The following is a 19,335-nucleotide window of genomic DNA, read 5'->3' on the forward strand; positions in this document are numbered from 1 at the left end:
GGCTTTTTGACAGGTCAATTCAACTTACCTTCTGTGCTCAGTCATCACTCCTACTGATTAGGTGGAGTAATGTCACTTGAGGGTGACTTGATCAATAAAGGAAAATTATGCCAAAGCAGTTAATCAATATACAAAATCAGTACACTTTTCAGTATACTTAGTCTTGAGAAATACAGTATATCATTTCACCTTTTCCCCCCAAACTAATTAAAATAACTTTTTTTTTCTTTCCATAGTTAACATCTTAACAGCTTTCTTTACAATGGCAAATTTAAGCCTCACACTTTTGATCTCTTCTATATTGCACATCGTTCCATTAAGAAAAGGGAGTGGGGGAGCAAGGTACTTTATTATTTAAAGACCAAACTTCTGTACTCGAACAGCCGGAAACCCAGGCCCACTGTGGCCTTTCCTTTAGAAGTCAGATTCTGAGAGATCAGATTAAATAATGTAGTACAGTTTAAATTAGCCCTGGGGTGAGTGAGGAATGAAAGTGCCTGGCTTTAACTCCCAGCTGGAGCTTGGGGCTCCAGGCAGCACCTCTGTCAAAGCATTGATCTCCAGCTCCGCCAGGAGGTCTTTGATTAGCGAGCACAGGGAACCCGTCCAAATGTCACACATGAAAGGGCATGTGTGAAAGAGCAAATAGGGCTGAGACGGGAGATTGTTCTGTGGCAGAAAGGCACTCAAGTGATCAAAATGCCCCTTTATCCACTCAGTGGAGTCCAGCGTGGGGTTGTGTCTGCCGAAGCCCTTCATGCCCTGAGCTCCAACCATCTACCCGTCAGCTGATGTCATTCAGAAGAGGGCGTTGACAGCCACTGTCTCCTTGACCCCTCGAGCCCAGTTTAAAGTGGAGGCCTATAACTGTCCACAAGAAAGGTCTCCTCCACAATCGCCGTATTCTCAGTTTCATACAGTATGTGCATATCATGAGCAGGAGGTTTTTGCAGTATCTTTGTACTTAAGAAAAGAATTATATCTAACTGGAGCTAAAAGTGTGTATTGAACCTTCCCATACTTCTTCTTAGCACCTTCACATGTAACGTTTGTTTTCATAGACTTCAAGGAGATAAATCAGAGGTGTTATGACAAATCAGAAATTTTATGACTTGGTTAAACTTTTCTTAAAGAATGATTTGATTCTATGTAAATATTTCAGCTCTTTTCCACCTCTTTGTTTTAAAATTACACAAAATTGTTTTATTCTTCTAAATGACTTTGTTTGCCTCTCTTATTGTACTGGAACACAGGTATGTCTATTTTACTGTGCATCCTTTTATTATTGAAGTACATAACTGTAAGTACATGAAGTACATGTAATCAGGGTTTACATTAATTCTTCAAAAGTTAAAATGTATTGTTAACAAAGCTTGCCGTCTGCTGCGTGTCAAATTATTACCCACTGTGGTAGTGAGCTAGCTCTCTTGATGCACATGACTGAGACTAAAAAATCCTAAGAGAGCAGGTACATGGTGAAAGTTGTGCTTTGTTTCTGTCAATGAAAGTATTACTAATATTGTAGTCAGGGGGGTTTCACAGTTCTTCTTTTATTCAGTTGTCATAAAATCCATTCTAAATGCTATTAATTGATTCATGTACTTAATAGCAATCAGAAATTTCTTGTCACCCATCTCTAAGTTTCAAAACAACCATAGTTGCAGTGTCACTTCCTCTAGCTCCCCCATGTGAGTGGCGGAAAGCGATCTGGGTTGGTTTAGCCTGCAAGCACACAGTCTCAGCTGGGCTGGCTGTAATGCGCATCTTCACTTATGGTTTCTGTTAGTTCTTTTTTCCGTTTGCACTGTCCTCTTCCTATAGGGACTTTGTGGGGTATGTATCTTGCTTAGTGACAATTTACCATTCATATGCTTTTAGAAAGATTTCTCCAGATGTAGGCCTACAGTACATTTCAGTAGCTAAATGCTCAAAGATTGTTTTGAAGAGATCTGTGGACTTGATAATAGAGTACAAGAACTAGATTTAATTTGACATTACCCAGGGAGAATATCTTGAGATATAGGTGAAGTTCTGAATGAGGAATGTTCTGATAAAAGCTTAAAGAACGCAAGATGTAACAGCTTACTGGCAGAGAATGTTAAGGTCCACTTAGAGGCATTGTCAAACAACTGCACTCACTGAAATCAATAGAAAAACATAACCTCATTGAATTTCGATTTATTTTAAAATAGTCTTTTTCTGCATGGTTCATGCATGGAAGGTAAAAGGTAGTTTGCATTGCGTTAACACGCAAGAGGCCTTTTACTTTCTCCACGGGACTTTACATGTTGGAAAGTAGAATCATATTGTCTGGTTAGAATTCAAATGAAACGTGGCTGCCACTTCAGAGCCTATAGGAAACTGCAGAACCACATTGCTTCCTGTGTTAAAAAAATTCTTATAAAGTCTAACTGACTTTCAAAGGGGGGGAGAGTACAAAGCTTGGGCACTGAGTAGACCTGCCTTGCCCCCTAAACTTGTGCCGTACAGTCTAAATAAATATTCAAATTAGGCTTATCACATGATGGGACTTGTGCAGCTGTTGGTGCAGCATGACCAATCATTCAGCCGGAGACAGAGAGTGCTTGAATAGCACTTGTTAGAGGCAGGAAAATGAGCAATCTAGCGGATACCTTAGCAAGGATAGAAACACTGATTGGCAGCTGCGGTTATTCTGGCATCAGAAGCAGGATATTTAAAACAGGAAGCCTGTTCCATTCATTTGACTGTCAATTCTTGTTCAGAGCCTATAAATGTGTTTAGTGTCAGTAGATGTGTTATGTGCTGTTGGGTACTATGCATAGTTTTTCTTGAGGGAGTATATCTTTAAACTTAATTCATAGATGTTTCTTATAAAACTTTTTGAGGATCTGCTTAGCAGGTGATGTGGAGTCTGGTGTACAGTGAAATTCTGTCTCAGTTTAAATCTTAATATCTTATTTTAACCTCCCAATACCTGAATGCGCCATATGTGAGAGGCAGTTGATCATGACTTTCATTTATGTCTTTGCAAACATTTTTGTTCACAAGGCTGCCATCAGTTCACAAAGCTCCAAGCCCTTTCAGTTTGGAGACTTGTGCTGTTAAGGGTAGTTTTGTTGGTTTGCTAGCACTGTCAGAAGCATGCCTCTTGCTTTGTTTAAATCTCCCTTTCTGTTCTGGTCAATGTATGGCTAAAGAGAAAGGTGAAAATGGAAAAGTAGTGGCCTGGACAGTAAATGCCGACTCCTTTATTCTCCTAGTTTGGTTAGTCGTCAGATTGAGCTGCGATATAAGAATCCTCATCATCCCTAACCATTGTGCATGGCTGTTGTCCTTATTACCAGTATTTTTCCTCATTATTGTGCCTGGTAGGGCTTCGGTTTTTCCATCTTTTATTTCAAATGACATTTAAATGCACACCTGCTGTCGGTGGTTACCTTGGCATTTGGTTCATGGGGCTTAGATGCTGAGTTCTCAGCAGTGACCTTGTTGTGTCTCTTTAAAAAAAAAAATTAAGTCATGGCAAATGAAATCAGTTCAGTTTATGTAGTCTTCATTTCCAACCAGCCTTTGGTTTTTTTGTTCTCCATCTTTGGTGCTAAGGCAGCTTTATTTAGTGTTTATCTTTGCCGCAAGTGTGGGCGGAAATGAGAAAGTCCAGATCACAGTTTCTCCTTGGTATGGCTAGTGAGATCGAATTTACGTTAGTTCTTAAATAAGAGTTGTGGTGTAGGTTTATGGTTTATTTCCAGTGATGGTAAATATTCATTCATTCTAACAGGTTGTTTACATAAATATAATTTTCCTTTTGTGGAAGGACCTCTCTAAGCTGGTTAACTAAGGTAGTAAGTTGTTTTTGTATAAGAGGATGTGAATTTAATTGCTTTGGTGAATATTCTGTTGTCAAATCTTTAGCAGGGAGTAGGAGGAGTTTAAGATTAGATCTTGCACTGGGCAGCCTGGTGAGTGATTCTGCTGACCAAATGGCATTTTCACGGGTATTTCTGCATCTCCTTGTAATCTACCCTAATTTATTTTGAGATAACATTAACGTACATTATCTGTTTAAACATGTATGCTCTTGTTATTTTTTTCTTTTACCTTTTATTGTGCTTTTTTTTACTTCTTTATCACTATAAAGAAGACCAGCATCCTTGGGTATTGAAAGGTGCTTTATAAATAAAAAGTTATTATGATATAAATTGTGTGACTCCACGCCTTGGAACTTTTTTTAATGACACAAAAAAATCAGAAATCTCATACAATTTACCTGTCCGTTCAGGACTGTCAAACCAAGCAGCATCCACAGAACATGTGAAGTGGGTGCTAGCTGTGTTTTTTAATGTTCCCTCCTACTGTAGATCATTATTGGAACGTTGGCCAAAGCTTCTTTTATACCCACAGATCATACTTTTATTTTCTTGTAGGTATCTTTGTAAGTACTTTCTCTGACCATTTGGATCTTCTGGGTATGTAGTTCCATTTCCATAGGTCTCCTATACAGCTACTCCCTGATTTACACATGACATTCCTCATAGCTTACGAAGATGTATGCACATTGGAATGCACTCTTTTACAGTACGTTTCCAGCATCCAGTCTTTTTTTGACTTTCCTAAGTTAAAGTCAAAACTGAATTTATTGATTGATTGTAAACTACAATTTAATGTGTACAAATTGCAATATAATGTATTCCAAATAAAATTGAAAAGCAACAAGAAATTTATGTATTTTATTGAATCTTTAGGAGTAAATGCAACCTTCGCTGCTTAAGACTTATATATTTTTTTGTGATTTAATGTGATGCTTGTGAATAACATAATTAAAAAACAAAAGACCTTGCTTTACTGTTAATCATTTACTCACCACAGTGACTAAGGTGTGATACTAGACCATATTTTGCAATACTGGAACATTCATAGTGGTGATTTTTGGTGAATACTGCAACCCAGCTTTAGTTTTTCTGAAACTGTCAACATTTTCATCATTTACATCAACTCATTTTTCAGGCAGTCTTAAGTGTTGGTTTCTTTTTGACATTGTTTCTTGTTTTGTTTTTGCTTTGCAAATTGATTTTATTTTCTAAGTCAAAAACATTTTGCTCACTGACAAAAGTAACCCAGAACACAAAAAACATTGTTTTTTCAGTTGAAAATCCCAAAGCATTATTCAGAAGACAAGTTTGTAGATTACATTAGCAAAGTCCTGACATTATTTATGTCTAGGGGTCTTTGTATATTTAGTTTTATATATGTCACTATGAATACTTCCAGGGGGTTTCCTTGTTCATTCACGTTATGCCACACTTAAGAGGAGATTTCTCTGTGCTGCAAGGTTAGTGACACAAACAGCTGAAACAACAAAGCTATAGCTACACCCCGTGTCTGGAGAGAACTTGTGCTTGGTGGGTGAAAGGGCAGTTTACCAACAGCATAGACAGCAGCATCTGCCCTTCAAAGGGCTCAAAAAATACCTGCTACTGCACCTTGATATGTGCTTGTTTGTTTTTTGAGGTTAACATATTAAGATGGTTTAGCACAAGAGAGCGCAGCAATGTTATACTACACTCTTAAAGCAAAGAGAGGAGGGTGATTCTTGGTTGTCAATTCCACCCAACCTCTACCAGTAAAGAGAATAATAATCTATCGTTTCACTACCATGTAGAAGAACAGACAATGTCCCAATATTTGCTGGACAAAAGATCTTCCTAAATTACATTCCTAGGCACATGTTTTAACATAATCAAGTTGCAGGACTCCCATATTCACAGCAGCAGCTTGTTTCATTGTATGTTTTGCAAGCAATTAGTCCTGAGCAGTTATAAAAGCAGTATGGTTGTTATTATAATCTCATGTCACATTTACTCAGAATAAGGGAACAAGCTTGAAGTACACTCAGGGCTTCAAATATGTGGTACAGGCAGTCCCTGTTAACAAGTCGCCCCACTATACATCTGTGTAAGACTATAAATCTTTTCATACTTCCATCATTGATGAATTGAGAATCTTCATGTCCAAAATCCCAACACTTAATGTTGTTTTTCAAGGCACTAAAAACCAGCAGTGTAGGAGCTTAGTGAGTTGTTTTGTTTTGGAAATGAAAATAAAAGTTGAAGATATTAAAGTTTCGTATTCTTGCAGACAGTGCTGTAACCTGTAATTCAGATTATGAATGGTTATATCATCATAAAGTTGAATTCTTACCATCACATAATACATTGCTGATCCCACGTTGACTAGAAATGCATGAACAGTGTGTGGCAAAAAGTGTACCTTGAAGCAGCAAATGCCTCTGGGGGTTTTAACATGATCACAAAGCTAAAGGAGTTGGTAACACTGTCTTATTTTTTTGTTTTGTTATAGATTATACTACATGAAATGTATGTACCCGTGTAAACTGTGTATTGCGAACACATATTAAGCTCATTCCTTCCCCTAACTTATTTTGATAGAAGTTGCATTATTTAGGAATGTAACCTGGAATTAATAAAATCAAACAACTATTCAGTAGTGGGATGTGGCAGCAGCTGGGGTGGTGGTGTTGGTCATATTTACATGTGTAAAGTATTGTATCTCTCACAAACCATATGCATATCCATTCTTGGTAGTTTGACTTCCATTACAATTTCCATTTTAATAAATTTCACTATCCTTGAATTCCATTAAACCTGCCAGCATTCATGAGAGTTTTTTCAGATTGTAAGTAATGGAGTTTAGGATATTGTCTGATGGGATTAAATGGAAAAAGATGGAGTGTGTCAAAGCTTATCAGAGTTCAGATATATGACTGTCTAAAATACTTGTTCATTTTCAAGTATTTTGGGTGACGTTTTCAAATGGCAAAGATGGACCTAGGTAAAAAGCCTGCTTTAATTTGATAACGTAGGAGAAGCTGTTCATTTGAGTGTGTCCTGGGAAGGTCCTGGCAAAGAAATAGGCATGCTGCAACTTTGTTTCCTCATTAATCATCCCTTGCTTTGTCAGGCACAGTGCTTTAAAATGCAAACAAGTGTGTTTGCACCAGAGCGGGCCTGCAAATAGATTCAGCTGCCTGGCTGAGAGGGGCAATGAGCTTCTGTTCAGGGATTATCAACAAAGACAGGTCTTTAGGACTGAGCGGTCTCTTTTCATGGTACAAGAATTGCATTATGAAGCATATCTCAAGAAGCGAGTGGGGGTGGGGACCTTTCTGATCCATTCATTATGGTACTTTCATCTCTAATTTTAAGTACCCTGTCTTGAAATCTGTTTGTAAATGAAGATTTACAAATTTTCAGAGGTTATTTGGACTCTATAAGACAGATCACAGGATGTTATGCTGACCTGTTTCAACTGTATGCAACTGTATGTTTAAATGTATTATAAGACTCTTGGATTATTGTGTGCGGTCACCCATACCCGATCCTGCACTGCATTTGTGCTTCATTTGTAACTTATTAAATGCAGGTTCACATTCTGTACTGATTTGTTTGGCTTTTGGCTTTTCTACATAGTAGTGAACTGTAACTGCTTTCATAAAAGTGTCACCCAAAGGAAATGCTGCCGACGCAGAAATGCTCAATTGAATGTTTTTTGGTCCTTACCATTTTTCTGTTTTTGAACAATACTTTTTTCTGCTGGAATTTGTCTAGCAAATGCTTCTAGCGATACTTTTAAAATACCAAATTATTTTTTACTCAAAGAAAATCTGTTTTCATTTTTCTAATGGGAACTTCACGTGACAAATGCTTAAATAGTAGTTTAACCTGCTAAATTAAAGCAAAACCTTAAAAAAAAAACAGCTGATTGGAGCTGGCTTAAATAAAATCACGAGCTACACAATTTCTGGAGAACCTGCAGCCTATTGCCATCAATGCGGATCTGTCTCAAAACCTTTGTTGTTTTATTGATTGATGTTTAAGCAATGCTGTTAGATAAATGAAAAGCTCTTTCTGCCTAAGTAGTATTCTAAAGGTGCAAAATAAAAAAGATTACAAGAAATGCAACGGCTTCCATCATGTTAGGTGCTATTCTCGTTTCAGCAGAGGCAGCTGGATGTTTGTGGTGTATTCAGTGTCTTGTGGCTGGTGCTGATGTTGTCTTTTTCCCCACAGTGTGTGCTGTTCCTCTGGGTACTGAAGATCAACCACCCCACCACTCTCTTCCTCCTCAGAGGCAACCACGAGTGCCGGCATCTCACAGAGTACTTCACTTTCAAACAGGAGTGTAAGTGCAACTTTAAAGACTGTGTGCCTGTGTGTGTGCACACAGCATGGTTTTTATTAGATTAGATATCAATGAATGTTAGTATTATTAAAAGTGAAAGCAAGATTAAGTACTACCTGAAGACTTGAATTTAATTTAAAGCCTTGAATTACTGTTAAAATGCTGTGGCTTTTAATCGGAACAAGTTGCCTAGGGATAGATCTTTGAATTTTTTAATTTTCTCAATCAACATTCTGTGCACCTTTGTGCCTTTGAAGGTATTTCCTAACAATTTACTTCACAGCTGGTGTTTTGTGTTGCATGTCTTCCTATTCCTGCCAAAAGTCTTTCAGAAACAGTCAGAGGACTGTTTGTGAGTAAACAGATTTTGTTTCGATGTTGCACAGACTTCAGTATGCCGTGCCTCACAAATGCACTTCAGAGTATATTCCAATGTTAATTTGTTTCACCACAACATATTCAAGCATCTGTTTTTGAGGAATCTCTGCTGCTGCTGATATTGCAGGGCTCTCTGGTGAGCATTGCACACAGCAGCTGAACGAGAAAAAATATATCGTGTTATGTAACAACTGAGGAACTGTTATTAGCAGGACCCTTTTGTTTCCTTTTGTTTTAGGTATATCTGGCTGCAATTTAACAGATTTTTAGCAAATGAGGTTTCTAAATAAAAACATGCGAGAAAGCTATACATGGGTCAACTGTCTGGGATCCACAGCATGAATTAGATTTTTGGTTATGATGAATGAAACAAAAGACATCCATTTCAGATGCTAACAAAGTAGATGTTACAAAACAAAGTCATTTGTGCTATTGCCAAACTTCCCATGTTAATACAATAATCCTTTCTTTAACTGTGTAAACCAGGTGAGAATGAATTTGCATCTGCTAGGATATATTAGCCAAGAGACTGACACCATTGTTTCACAGCAGAAAAAGCAATGAAAGAAAGAAAATAATTATCTATAACATGAACGTCCCATAGTAGAACATGACCAGTTAATAAGTGTACCTGCTGAGCAGAAACCTTTAATCAGATTTAATGTGGATAGTTGCTTAGTTTACCCCACAGAAACAAACAAACAAATTCAATTGACTTGTACTCAGAGTCAGTAGTTTCACTTGGAAGCTTCAGGCATCTTAAATTGTAGATTCGTACACAGGACTGTAGTTAACTAAGTTAGAGAGGTATTTTTGCAAGTCGAGATCTCTAATTTAAATTAATACAGCAAAGTATTGGTCTACTGTGGAGACAATTTTTCAATCAAAGAGCGAATGACTTGCTTTGGGCAGGGGAAAGAGGCTACTCAAAATTTATTAATGCTTCTTATACTGTATACTCCAAAAATCAGTGCATCACAGCACCAGTTTATTAAATGCAAACAAATATATTATTTGAATGATTATATTTTGAGTTATAATGTTTATTATATTTTGATACCGAATATTTCTCTTAATTTTCTTCTCTTTAGACAACACTGTTTTTCCTGGAGCTCAGCTACTAGGCACAGGTCTCTTAAAACACCAGCCTTCCACCCACAGTTGTTAACATGGAGCCAGCAAAAGCAAACAGATAACAGTGCAGATAACAAAAATGTCAAGTGATCACTGAGAAAAGTAATGTCATGGGAAGGGAACACATGTCTGTGTGTGAACATCTGATTATCATTCAGATGCTGCTGCACTTGTTCACAAAGCTTTTTTGGGGCACTGCCCTTATCCCTGCTGGTACAGTTCTTGATTATACGCTAGCGTGCAACTTGTTGTTTTGGAAACTCTACTGCTTCTTTTGCTGTCTTACTGAAAATCCTGGAAAAGAATAGACTAGGAAGCATCTTGTTTAATTTTGTTGATGTCTTTTGTGTGTCACATATGCAGAAGATTTAAAGTAATTAAAGAGAGCCATGGCCACAAATGATAATATGCTCTGGGCGGTTTTTGAAGTTTGGTATCAGTCATCTTCACAGAGCAATGGAATAACGAGTCTGCATTGGGAAACACAAAAATTTGGTCTATTATACATTTTTAAGCAGAGAAGAATATGATTAAATAGAATTTCATATTCCAATAAGATAAAAGCCTGTAACTCACTTCCATAAAACAAGATACTGTTTCTAATTTCAGATGAGTTTCATAGAAGATGGGTTTCCCACTACTATAATTTGTGTAGTTATCGGTACATTATAAGCACATGAATAAAAAAAAGGCAGAGCAAATAATGTTGAATTAAGCCACAAATATAGCTGCAAGTGTAACCCTTAACAAACATGTCAGCTCTGTTTGAAAGTGTGAGAGATGTTACTTTCTTTGGACCCCCCAGACCAGAAGGAAACTGTGCGACTTCCTGTATTTAAATAAGACTTGTAGAAAATACCAAAAGCTGAAGTATAGATTTAATCGCAGTCATGGTGCAAAGCAGCAGTCAGATTAGTTCTGCTTATTTGACACAAGTCAGTTAGATGCATCTTTTTATGAGTTTATAGGATTGAGCTATTTTTCTAAACATAGCCAGTGCCTTCTGTTATGCAGTTTCGAAATTCAGTATGCCCTCCCATCAACATGCCAACACTTTTGCAGTACACTCATGACATCTTACAGATCAGCACGTGTCAGCTCCTATATATAGTATAACCAGTGTGTGTTTATAAGTAATGTAATTATTTTCCGAATTATTGGCTCTCAGTGAAGAACCTCTTGCTTGTTGCATGGCTGTGTTAGCCAGTATCTGTAACTGAAACATCTAGGCTTTATTTTATATACACTTAAATATAAATATAGAATTTTGTATATTTTATTAGTCTTGCTTTGTGTGTTTGTCTGAATCTGTGTAATACAGAATGTGTTCTTTTGTACTGCCCAGAAAAACTCCAGGTGTTCAGCATTAATATGGAAATGAGTTAAGAGACCTACAGGTGTTACAGAAAATTGCTATGGATACGATAAAATGAAGAGGAAAATTCAGATTAAATGCATTTGTCATTATAATACTATATTCTGTTGCATTATTCTGTTTATTAAGATACTGTCTCTTTAAAATACTAGTGTTAATACAAAGTTAGTCTTTTCATTTATTGCTCATTAAGCAGAAAAAGAGGTGCTTTAACAATTGTACTTTTAGATTGCAAAGCATCCCTCCCGGAAAAAATGCAGAAACTGCAGTACTACATGTAGAAATGTAGTGCTGAACATTACAGTGTAGTTTTATATCCATAAGTCAATTCTCATTTTGATCTCTGAAGTTTTTATCCTTTTACAATAGAGCAAAGTAAGCAATGTGTTTGGTAGGCATTTCTGTGATTTTTTTTCTCGGGATTTTGCTTCTGTTCATTAGCTTTACACCTACACTATTTTAGTCCTTCCACTCTACCTTGTTACAGGGATTACCCATAATAGCAACGATGATACATTTACAGGATTGTGACATTTCATTCACAGCAAGCGTAATTGTTTTTGTTGGTTAATTTTCCACAGTGTCCAAACATTATAAGAAGCCATTCATTGCAGGTTTTAACTTTATTCATTTACAGATTATAACTTAAAATGATGGAGTACATGCTCACTTTGTATGTTATTTTTATTTGGAAATGGAGGTCTGAAAGGATGTGTCTAATTTTAGTGGAAGCAAAATAAAAAAAAAGATTGGTGTTGCACAATTAATGCCATATTTGAGCTGTGTATCCACACAAAGAGGTTGAAATGGTACTATTGCCTCAGTCAAGATGTGAAGATAAAGATAAGTAACAGTTTTTTATGTTTAATTCCAAAACCAGATAAGCAGAAAGTACTTGCGACTGCACATTAAAAGTGTCTCAAAAGTTCTAAAGTGTCTCAAAAAAGCAAAAAAAAAACAAATGTGATCATTTGTTTTAATTCCAATTAAATATAATCAATATGGCCTCACCAGAATTAATCTAAAATCAAAGTTAAGTAAAATGTGACCAAATAATAAAGTCCCTTAAAGCTACTAAATACCAAATAATAGATAAAATATTTCCAGCAATTCTTTAACCGGAAAGAGTTCTTTGTGTTTTTGGACTAGGTGCCAGTTTAGCTCTTCAATACCTTAATTATAGGAGGCAGAGAAATACTATAGCTATGTATTTGTGAATTAATTGCAGAGCCAGGAACTGGTGATCTGTGTGTTTTATAGCTTGAGATCCACTGTTGCCAGGTTTCCAGAATGTTTCTGCTCCTAAATTAAGACTGTTGTATTGTCAAGCATAGTGTATGTTTCTGTTTGAGACGTAAAACTGAGGTCCTGACTCTGTATGGTCATTAAAAATCCCAGAATGTTTCTCGAAAAGAGTAGGGGTGTTACCCCGGCATCCTGGCCAAATTTTGCATTGGCCTTTACGAGTTATGGCCTCCTAATAATCCCCCATCTCTAAACTGGCTTCATCACATTCTCCTCCACACTGAGAGCTGGTGTGTGGTGAGTGTACTGGTTCACTATCGCTGCCATCGCATCATCCAGCTGGGGCTGAACATTGGTGGTGGTGGAGGGGAGTCCCCATTACCTGTAAAGCGCTTTGAATGAAGTGTCTAGAAAAGTACCGTATAAGTGAAAGGAATTATTATTTTAGCGCCTGCAGTGAAACACAGTTTGCCATTTTAACTTGCCTTTGCTTCTGTACACAGGATTCATTAAACCAATCTGAGTGAGGCATTAGCGCTTACTGTAAATACAACACTGGAGGCCCATGATTAACAGTTATTTTTAACCCTTCAGCCTTATGCCTCTGAAAATGGAAGGTCTTTGTATAAGGATATTTATATACAGTAGGTCAGGAAGGTTCATTGTTGTACTCTTTCAGACTATTTAGTACATCTAAGAAAAAATGGGATGAGGCTGCTTTTTGCCGATGGTTCTACTGCAGTCTGTTATTTGTGGCTTTATTTGTTTGAATGCCTAAGTGTGACCCTACAAACATGTATGTACCTTTGAGGTCCACTGACATCACCACATCAGACTCATTGAACTCAGAAAACTTCAGATGAAGAGGAAATATGTGAAGGTTACAGTGTGGACTTCTCGGTCCATTGGGTTTTAAACCTGTTAAGCTGTATTTTTGACATTCTGAGAAATGGAAATGGAGATGAGAATGTTTGACTCTTAAGGAACCAAGAAGCCATGACTTCTGAAATAAACCTGGGAATTGACCCTCTGTTTTAACGTCTGCCCACTGGAACATCTTGATAATAAGTATTCCCCAGTGGTTTATTTACAAAGATGTAAGAAGAACAAACTTGTTACATTTTAATACCAGTTCAGATTGTGAAAGCACAGCACAGCTCAAGGCCGCAGAAGAACGAAAGCATTTTCTTCTCATCTAAAAACAGAGAACTGGAGATGAAAAGCAGTCATCTGTAGTAGCAGATGTTGAAGTATCTCTGTTGTCAACACTAAAAACAGAGCATCAAAGGAAATAACTTTGGTATTTATATTACTGACTCTCCTTTTTTATGTGGGAAGAATAGACACTAACACTGTATAATTAAGATATATGTTGACAAACTAATAATTGCTGCTTAAAATTTGCTATATTTTATGTTTAGTAAAAAGTCTAATTAAAAAACAATTATGGAAAAGATGATAAAATTACAATTATAAAAAATTATATAACAATTATAGAAAAAAAGATTTTTTTTTATTGAAAGTTGACAAAAAAGCCAAATGAAAAATGCATGTCAGTAAAGAGTGGAGTGTCCCGTCCATCTAATGTTATGGCATTATCACCTTGAGTGGTCAGTGGCACACTAATGAGCAGCTTGTTCAGGGACAGGGGGCACCTGACAGCCCATAGCACTACCAGTTAGGAGGCAGCTTTCTCTGTCAAAGCCCTGATAGGCAAGTGGAAGGACAACCATAGTTGCTGTAATCATTGAATTGAAATGGAAAGGGCCTATTTAAATGTGTATATTTATATAAATAAAGCAGCCAGACTATCAAGGGAACAAAATGAGCCTTTGAGTTACCCAGTGGAAGCATTTCCTGACTTGCAAAATGCTGAAATGTTTTTTTCTGATGACAAAACTAATGTAATGATCTGCAATACTGTAGTACTTGGGTTAATCCACGATCTAATCTGTGCAGTGAGAAACGTGTGAAAAGACCCATAAGTTTTATGGTTTCGTAGTTATGTTCTCTTGTCATTTTAAAACCGTGGCATATGTGTCAGTAACATAGAAAATGTATCATCTTTACATTATTTCATATCGCACATTGTAAAGAAATTGAAAGATACATTCAAACGCTGTAAAATGTTGACTTGCTTTACTACTGTCAATGAAAACACTTTCAGTACATGTATGAATTTATGCACTATAGCTGAGCGGTTTTGTCTCTTTTCTGCATTGAATTAACCTCTGTTGGTTGCTTTTACAGTATACATGCAAATTAATGTGTCTTAACCTTTTCTTTTTAATGTTATTTTAAAAGGAGGCCTTTAATTTTGAAATGACCCCTGAAGGCTGTTTAATATTTCAATCCCAGGGTATTGCCCAAGATTCATTAAACCTGTTTGCCTGATCGGGGGACATAGTTGGAAGTTGAAGAATGGGAAACATTGCGGACTGAAGTATTTCTAATCCTGCTAGGACTGAGGGATTACCTCCTTTCCCCTTGTATTTCCCTGCAGTGCTATAAATTGTTAGGTCCTGACTTTTATGATGTCAGAAGCACAAACATTATCTGTTCAGCCTTTTATCAAGAACATTCCGTAACTGCACAAAATTCACAGACTGTTCCCAAAACCAAGCATATAAGGCTTTCCCTCTATGATCTGTGTAGTTTTTACTGTTAAATTGAAAGATTCTCAAGCTTGAAAGTAAAGACGTTCCATAGCTAAAAATGTTTTTATTCAGTCTTCCTAACTGTGTCCTACTAGCGGCCTTTACTGTTCTTTTAACATATAAATTTCTTCCCCAGTGAAGATGGCTGTGAACAATCAGTTTCATTTGTGTTTTTTATGTGGCAAAGATGTTTTCTATATTTTGTAAACACTCCATTTCTTTTTACATTCCCTCTCCAGTGGGCTGTATCTCACAAGTTTATACTGATCATTAAGGGTGAAATTTACATTGTTGCGCAAACTTTTTGTTGCAGTGTTAGAATTAATATAGTCTTTCTACTGCCTCAGAATTCAATTCTCATCAAAATGGTATATTTTTATTTGCACCAAAATATTAATTAGCGTTGACCTTTTGCTGCATCATTAGTGTTCTTGACATCTTGTTTGCACTGACAAACAATGCAGGTCAAGACAGAAGGGACTACAAGACTACTAGTGGTGGGTTTCAGGAGTGGCAATAGGTCATGTCCACCCTAGGCATTTATTAGTTTATCTGGAAATCGGATTGTAAAGTGGAGATATTCACATTTAATAATATGCTTAAGAGCCAGACTTGGGTTCACTTCAGTCAAGAGCCTTGAGACTGTCCTAAAATAGCATCAGATGAAGTGGTGTTACAGAAAGGTAGATGCTGTACTACTGATCAGCATTTGTCAAAATCCATTATCCACTATACCAAAATGCTAAGTGTTAGAACTGTACGTTAAACCAAAGGTTTTTGCAAATGCAGTACTTGAAGCAGGCACCTGAGAAAGACTGCAATAATGGTAAATGGCTATGGGTTATATTTGTTGGTCATAATTCTGAGCTGTAAAATGGTGAGTCAGAGAGCTGGAAAGATGTTGAAATCATACCAGCTTTTAATATCAGAAGTGACAGTGCTGAACTTCAGTTCAAAATTAAATGCTCAACACATTTATGGTTGGTACCTTGTGATATTCAGAAAAGGGGGTCAGACGTCTGAATTGGTTCAATTTACAAATGCATTGAGCATCATGGGGTACTTTCCCAGTGTCTGTTGCACTGGTAGGAAAATAAATCAATCTGTTTGTATGCATAGAGAGTAGGAACATGGGTCTCGATTGTTTACAATGTCATTAAATATGGCTCTCAAGATTGGTTACGCAGTGTGGACAGGATCTTAGTAATGTACTCACATTTCTAGACTGATACACCTGCAAAAACGGACAGGATCTTAGTAATGTGCTCTTGTTTCAAGACCGATACACCTGCAAAAAAATATACCAAAAAGTTAAATGTTAACCTCAGAAGATAATGCATTGCAAAACAACACAAGCTATGAAATCAAAAGAGGAAAATGGATATTAGTGATATTAGTAATGTTTTATCATGAGAAGGTGAGAAGTCAGCATTGGGGAAAGCCTACAGGAAATTCCATGTAACTCATTTACTCATTTGGTGTGTTTCTTTCTGCAGGTAAGATCAAATACTCAGAGCGGGTATACGACGCTTGCATGGAGGCATTTGATTGCCTCCCTCTTGCTGCACTCCTCAACCAACAGTTCCTGTGTGTCCATGGGGGACTGTCTCCAGAGATAAACTGCCTAGATGACATTAGGAAAGTAAGCGCCCTACTGCAAAAGCTGTCCTTTTAAATTGATGTCTACATGAAAATGCACGGCTTTTCTCCTTGGGGTCCCAAAGTGCTCCTGTGTCGAATTGTTTTCTCTCCACCTGGGCTCTTACTGAATGAAAGTCTGAGCTGATCTGATTGTTTTTGAACCACTTTTGAGCTCCGAAAAACTGTTCTTATGAACTTTTGTTAAACTTTACACAAATGCGGCTACAATGCACTGTCATAAATGTTAAATACCTCCGTTTAAGCCAGTAAACAGGCTGTTTACCTTGTTAAGAGCTGAGCTGGAATGAAAACCCACAGACATAGTGGCCCTTAAGGATCAGATTTGAACAGCCCTGATTGAAGCTTCTCCCTCTCAGTTCCTCAGCATTGAGGTAGGGCAATACTGCTCTGAAAGGTTAAACCAGGGGCCTCAGTCAATCAAGGTGAATGGGTCATAAATTTCTAAGCACTTGAAATAATTTTGTTTTGACCACTGAAGTAAGTGATTTGTTTTACTAAGTAATGAGTAGAAGAACTCAGTTTGAATGACAATCTCAACATTGTAGTTAACAAGCACCACAATTGCCCATTCTTGATATAATTGAATAACTTACCAAATTACTCAGAGGTTATCTGCATTTTACAAATCGATGATTTCAGGGTGAACTGTAACACCTGCTGGATAGTGGTTTTCCAGGAATAGGATAAAAGTGTTTTCTCATTCGCTGTCATTGCTAATGACTGTGGGCTTCATGACAGTAGTTGCTGTATCTGTTGGCACTGTCAGTTGTCTCTGGGGCCTTAAAATAAAATATATAATTTAAACAAAATGTAAAAACAATTCTATAATAGACTTGTTTTGTTACAATATTGTGATCACTTCAAAGAAATCGAAAAATAAACTGAAAAAAAGCTATGCATAAATCAGAATTTTTCTTTAAATATCTATACACTTTAATGACTTTAATATATATTTTGTTTACATAACTTATGTATGTTATTCTATGCAAGCTGAAGGTGGAACTTCTGAACTGGTCAAGTCAGGCTAGTAATCTGTACAGAAAATGACCATACAGATAATTATATGTTATGTTGTGTGACTATCTGAGCTCTGTGCTGAGTATGGTTCCTGTGTTTTTCAGTTAGACAGGTTTAAAGAACCCCCAGCCTTTGGACCCATGTGTGACTTGCTGTGGTCAGACCCCTCAGAGGACTATGGTAGCGAGAAATCCTCAGAACATTTCAGCCATAACACTGTGCGAGGCTGCTCTTACTTCTACAGGTACAGACGTCCTGAATGCACGCTTAACTAGGTTATTAAAAGAGCACTACTAAACATAACAAGGAATTGCCACAGCTGCGTGACCTGCTCACAATTTTGTTTTCATCAGTCACGGATAAAATGCCTTGAAAACTGGATGGATTGTGATATAAAAGTTGATGCCTTTCTTAACTTGATTTGCAGTTAGTGCTAAAATGCAGAAGCTTTCGGTGGTTTGTAGGTGTTTCTCTTGTAACTTTGAATAAATACAATGTAGCAGCCCCGTGAACAAACCCCCACTCCAAACACTAGTTGACAATTTGATAGTGAGATAAATGTGTAACTAAATTTAAAACCTTTTAAAGATGTCAGCAATGGAAACAATAATGCATGCAATTGGCTTAAACAGCTGTATCATGTGGTGTGTGAAACATTTGATCTTTTTGGGTGCCCCACTATATTTGTTCATTTATGTTTGAACATACTGTAGGTTTGGTAAGTGGGAATAATTGTAGTGGGAAAAATGAGAGGCTGTGATGAAATGGATAGTTTTATTAATCGGGTTCACCCAAAGACTTTTTGATCCATTTATACATCTCTTCCGTGCATACTGTACATTTTTCCAGCTGGCATCATTTTTGGCTTTCCTAACCAAATGCAGGTGGTCTGCAGAATGTGCTTGGGCGGAAAAATGCCAGCCGCCACATGAAGAGTACTTCTGTGTGCTCTTGCCACTACCGCGACAGTGGGTATCCAAGCCAGTCATTAGCTGGGTTTGAACAACTCACAGTGTCAGCTCATTACCCAACCATTAAAGCCAGAGAGCAAAAGGCTAAAAGAAATAAACAACTACAGCTCAACAAGAAGTTATTGCAACTTGATTCATTATGGCTTTTAACATTTTTGTTTTCATATCATGTATCGCTTGTAAAACACATATGGTTTTGGAGATGCAGAGATGTTAAAGAGTATGAGTCTTGTTTCACTCGGTCTGTTTTTGCTTTGTCAAGTTTCCCTTTTTCTCTTGCAGTTATCCAGCAGTATGCGAATTCTTGCTAAATAATAACTTGTTATCAGTAATAAGGGCACATGAAGCTCAAGATGCAGGGTAAGGCAATATGATTTTGCAACCTTCACTTGCTAATAAACCTTAAATTGGACAAATCAATTTTTCTGCAGTTCACAAAGGCAAATGTCATTTTAAAAAGCGACTGTAGGAAATGTCAAGATAGTAATGACCAAATGACATGTTATTTTGTTTGAACTTTATTTTTTACATGTACTGCTGAAAACATAACCGAAAAAAGGTTATCAAGTACAGTGCTTTCTTTTAAATAAAATGATCTTCTGCGGCAGTGATGCATACCTTTGTTATGTTTGTTGAAAACCCAGTTAATACAAAAGTGGCTATAAATACTTTAAGATGCAAACTTTCAGTTTGCTCTTATTTCTGTCTGCAA

The 19,335-nt window shown here is 37.0% G+C and overlaps 1 protein-coding gene across 2 annotated transcripts in view; it reads left to right on the top strand.

The window, feature by feature from the left end:
• ppp3ccb (protein phosphatase 3, catalytic subunit, gamma isozyme, b) overlaps positions 1 to 19,335 on the top strand; it is a 79,518-nt gene that overhangs the window by 34,001 nt on the left and 26,182 nt on the right. For both annotated transcript variants that reach the window (XM_088929901.1, XM_088929910.1), the window contains exons 4-7: positions 8,073 to 8,184; positions 16,470 to 16,615; positions 17,757 to 17,896; positions 18,906 to 18,983. In XM_088929901.1, the coding sequence (XP_088786027.1) occupies positions 8,073 to 8,184; positions 16,470 to 16,615; positions 17,757 to 17,896; positions 18,906 to 18,983 (476 nt within the window). The remainder of the gene's footprint in view (positions 1 to 8,072; positions 8,185 to 16,469; positions 16,616 to 17,756; positions 17,897 to 18,905; positions 18,984 to 19,335) is intronic.

Source organism: Atractosteus spatula, chromosome 2 (assembly GCF_055471065.1).
Source record: "Atractosteus spatula isolate fAtrSpa1 chromosome 2, fAtrSpa1.hap1, whole genome shotgun sequence".
NCBI classification, from domain to species: Eukaryota; Metazoa; Chordata; class Actinopteri; order Semionotiformes; family Lepisosteidae; genus Atractosteus; species Atractosteus spatula.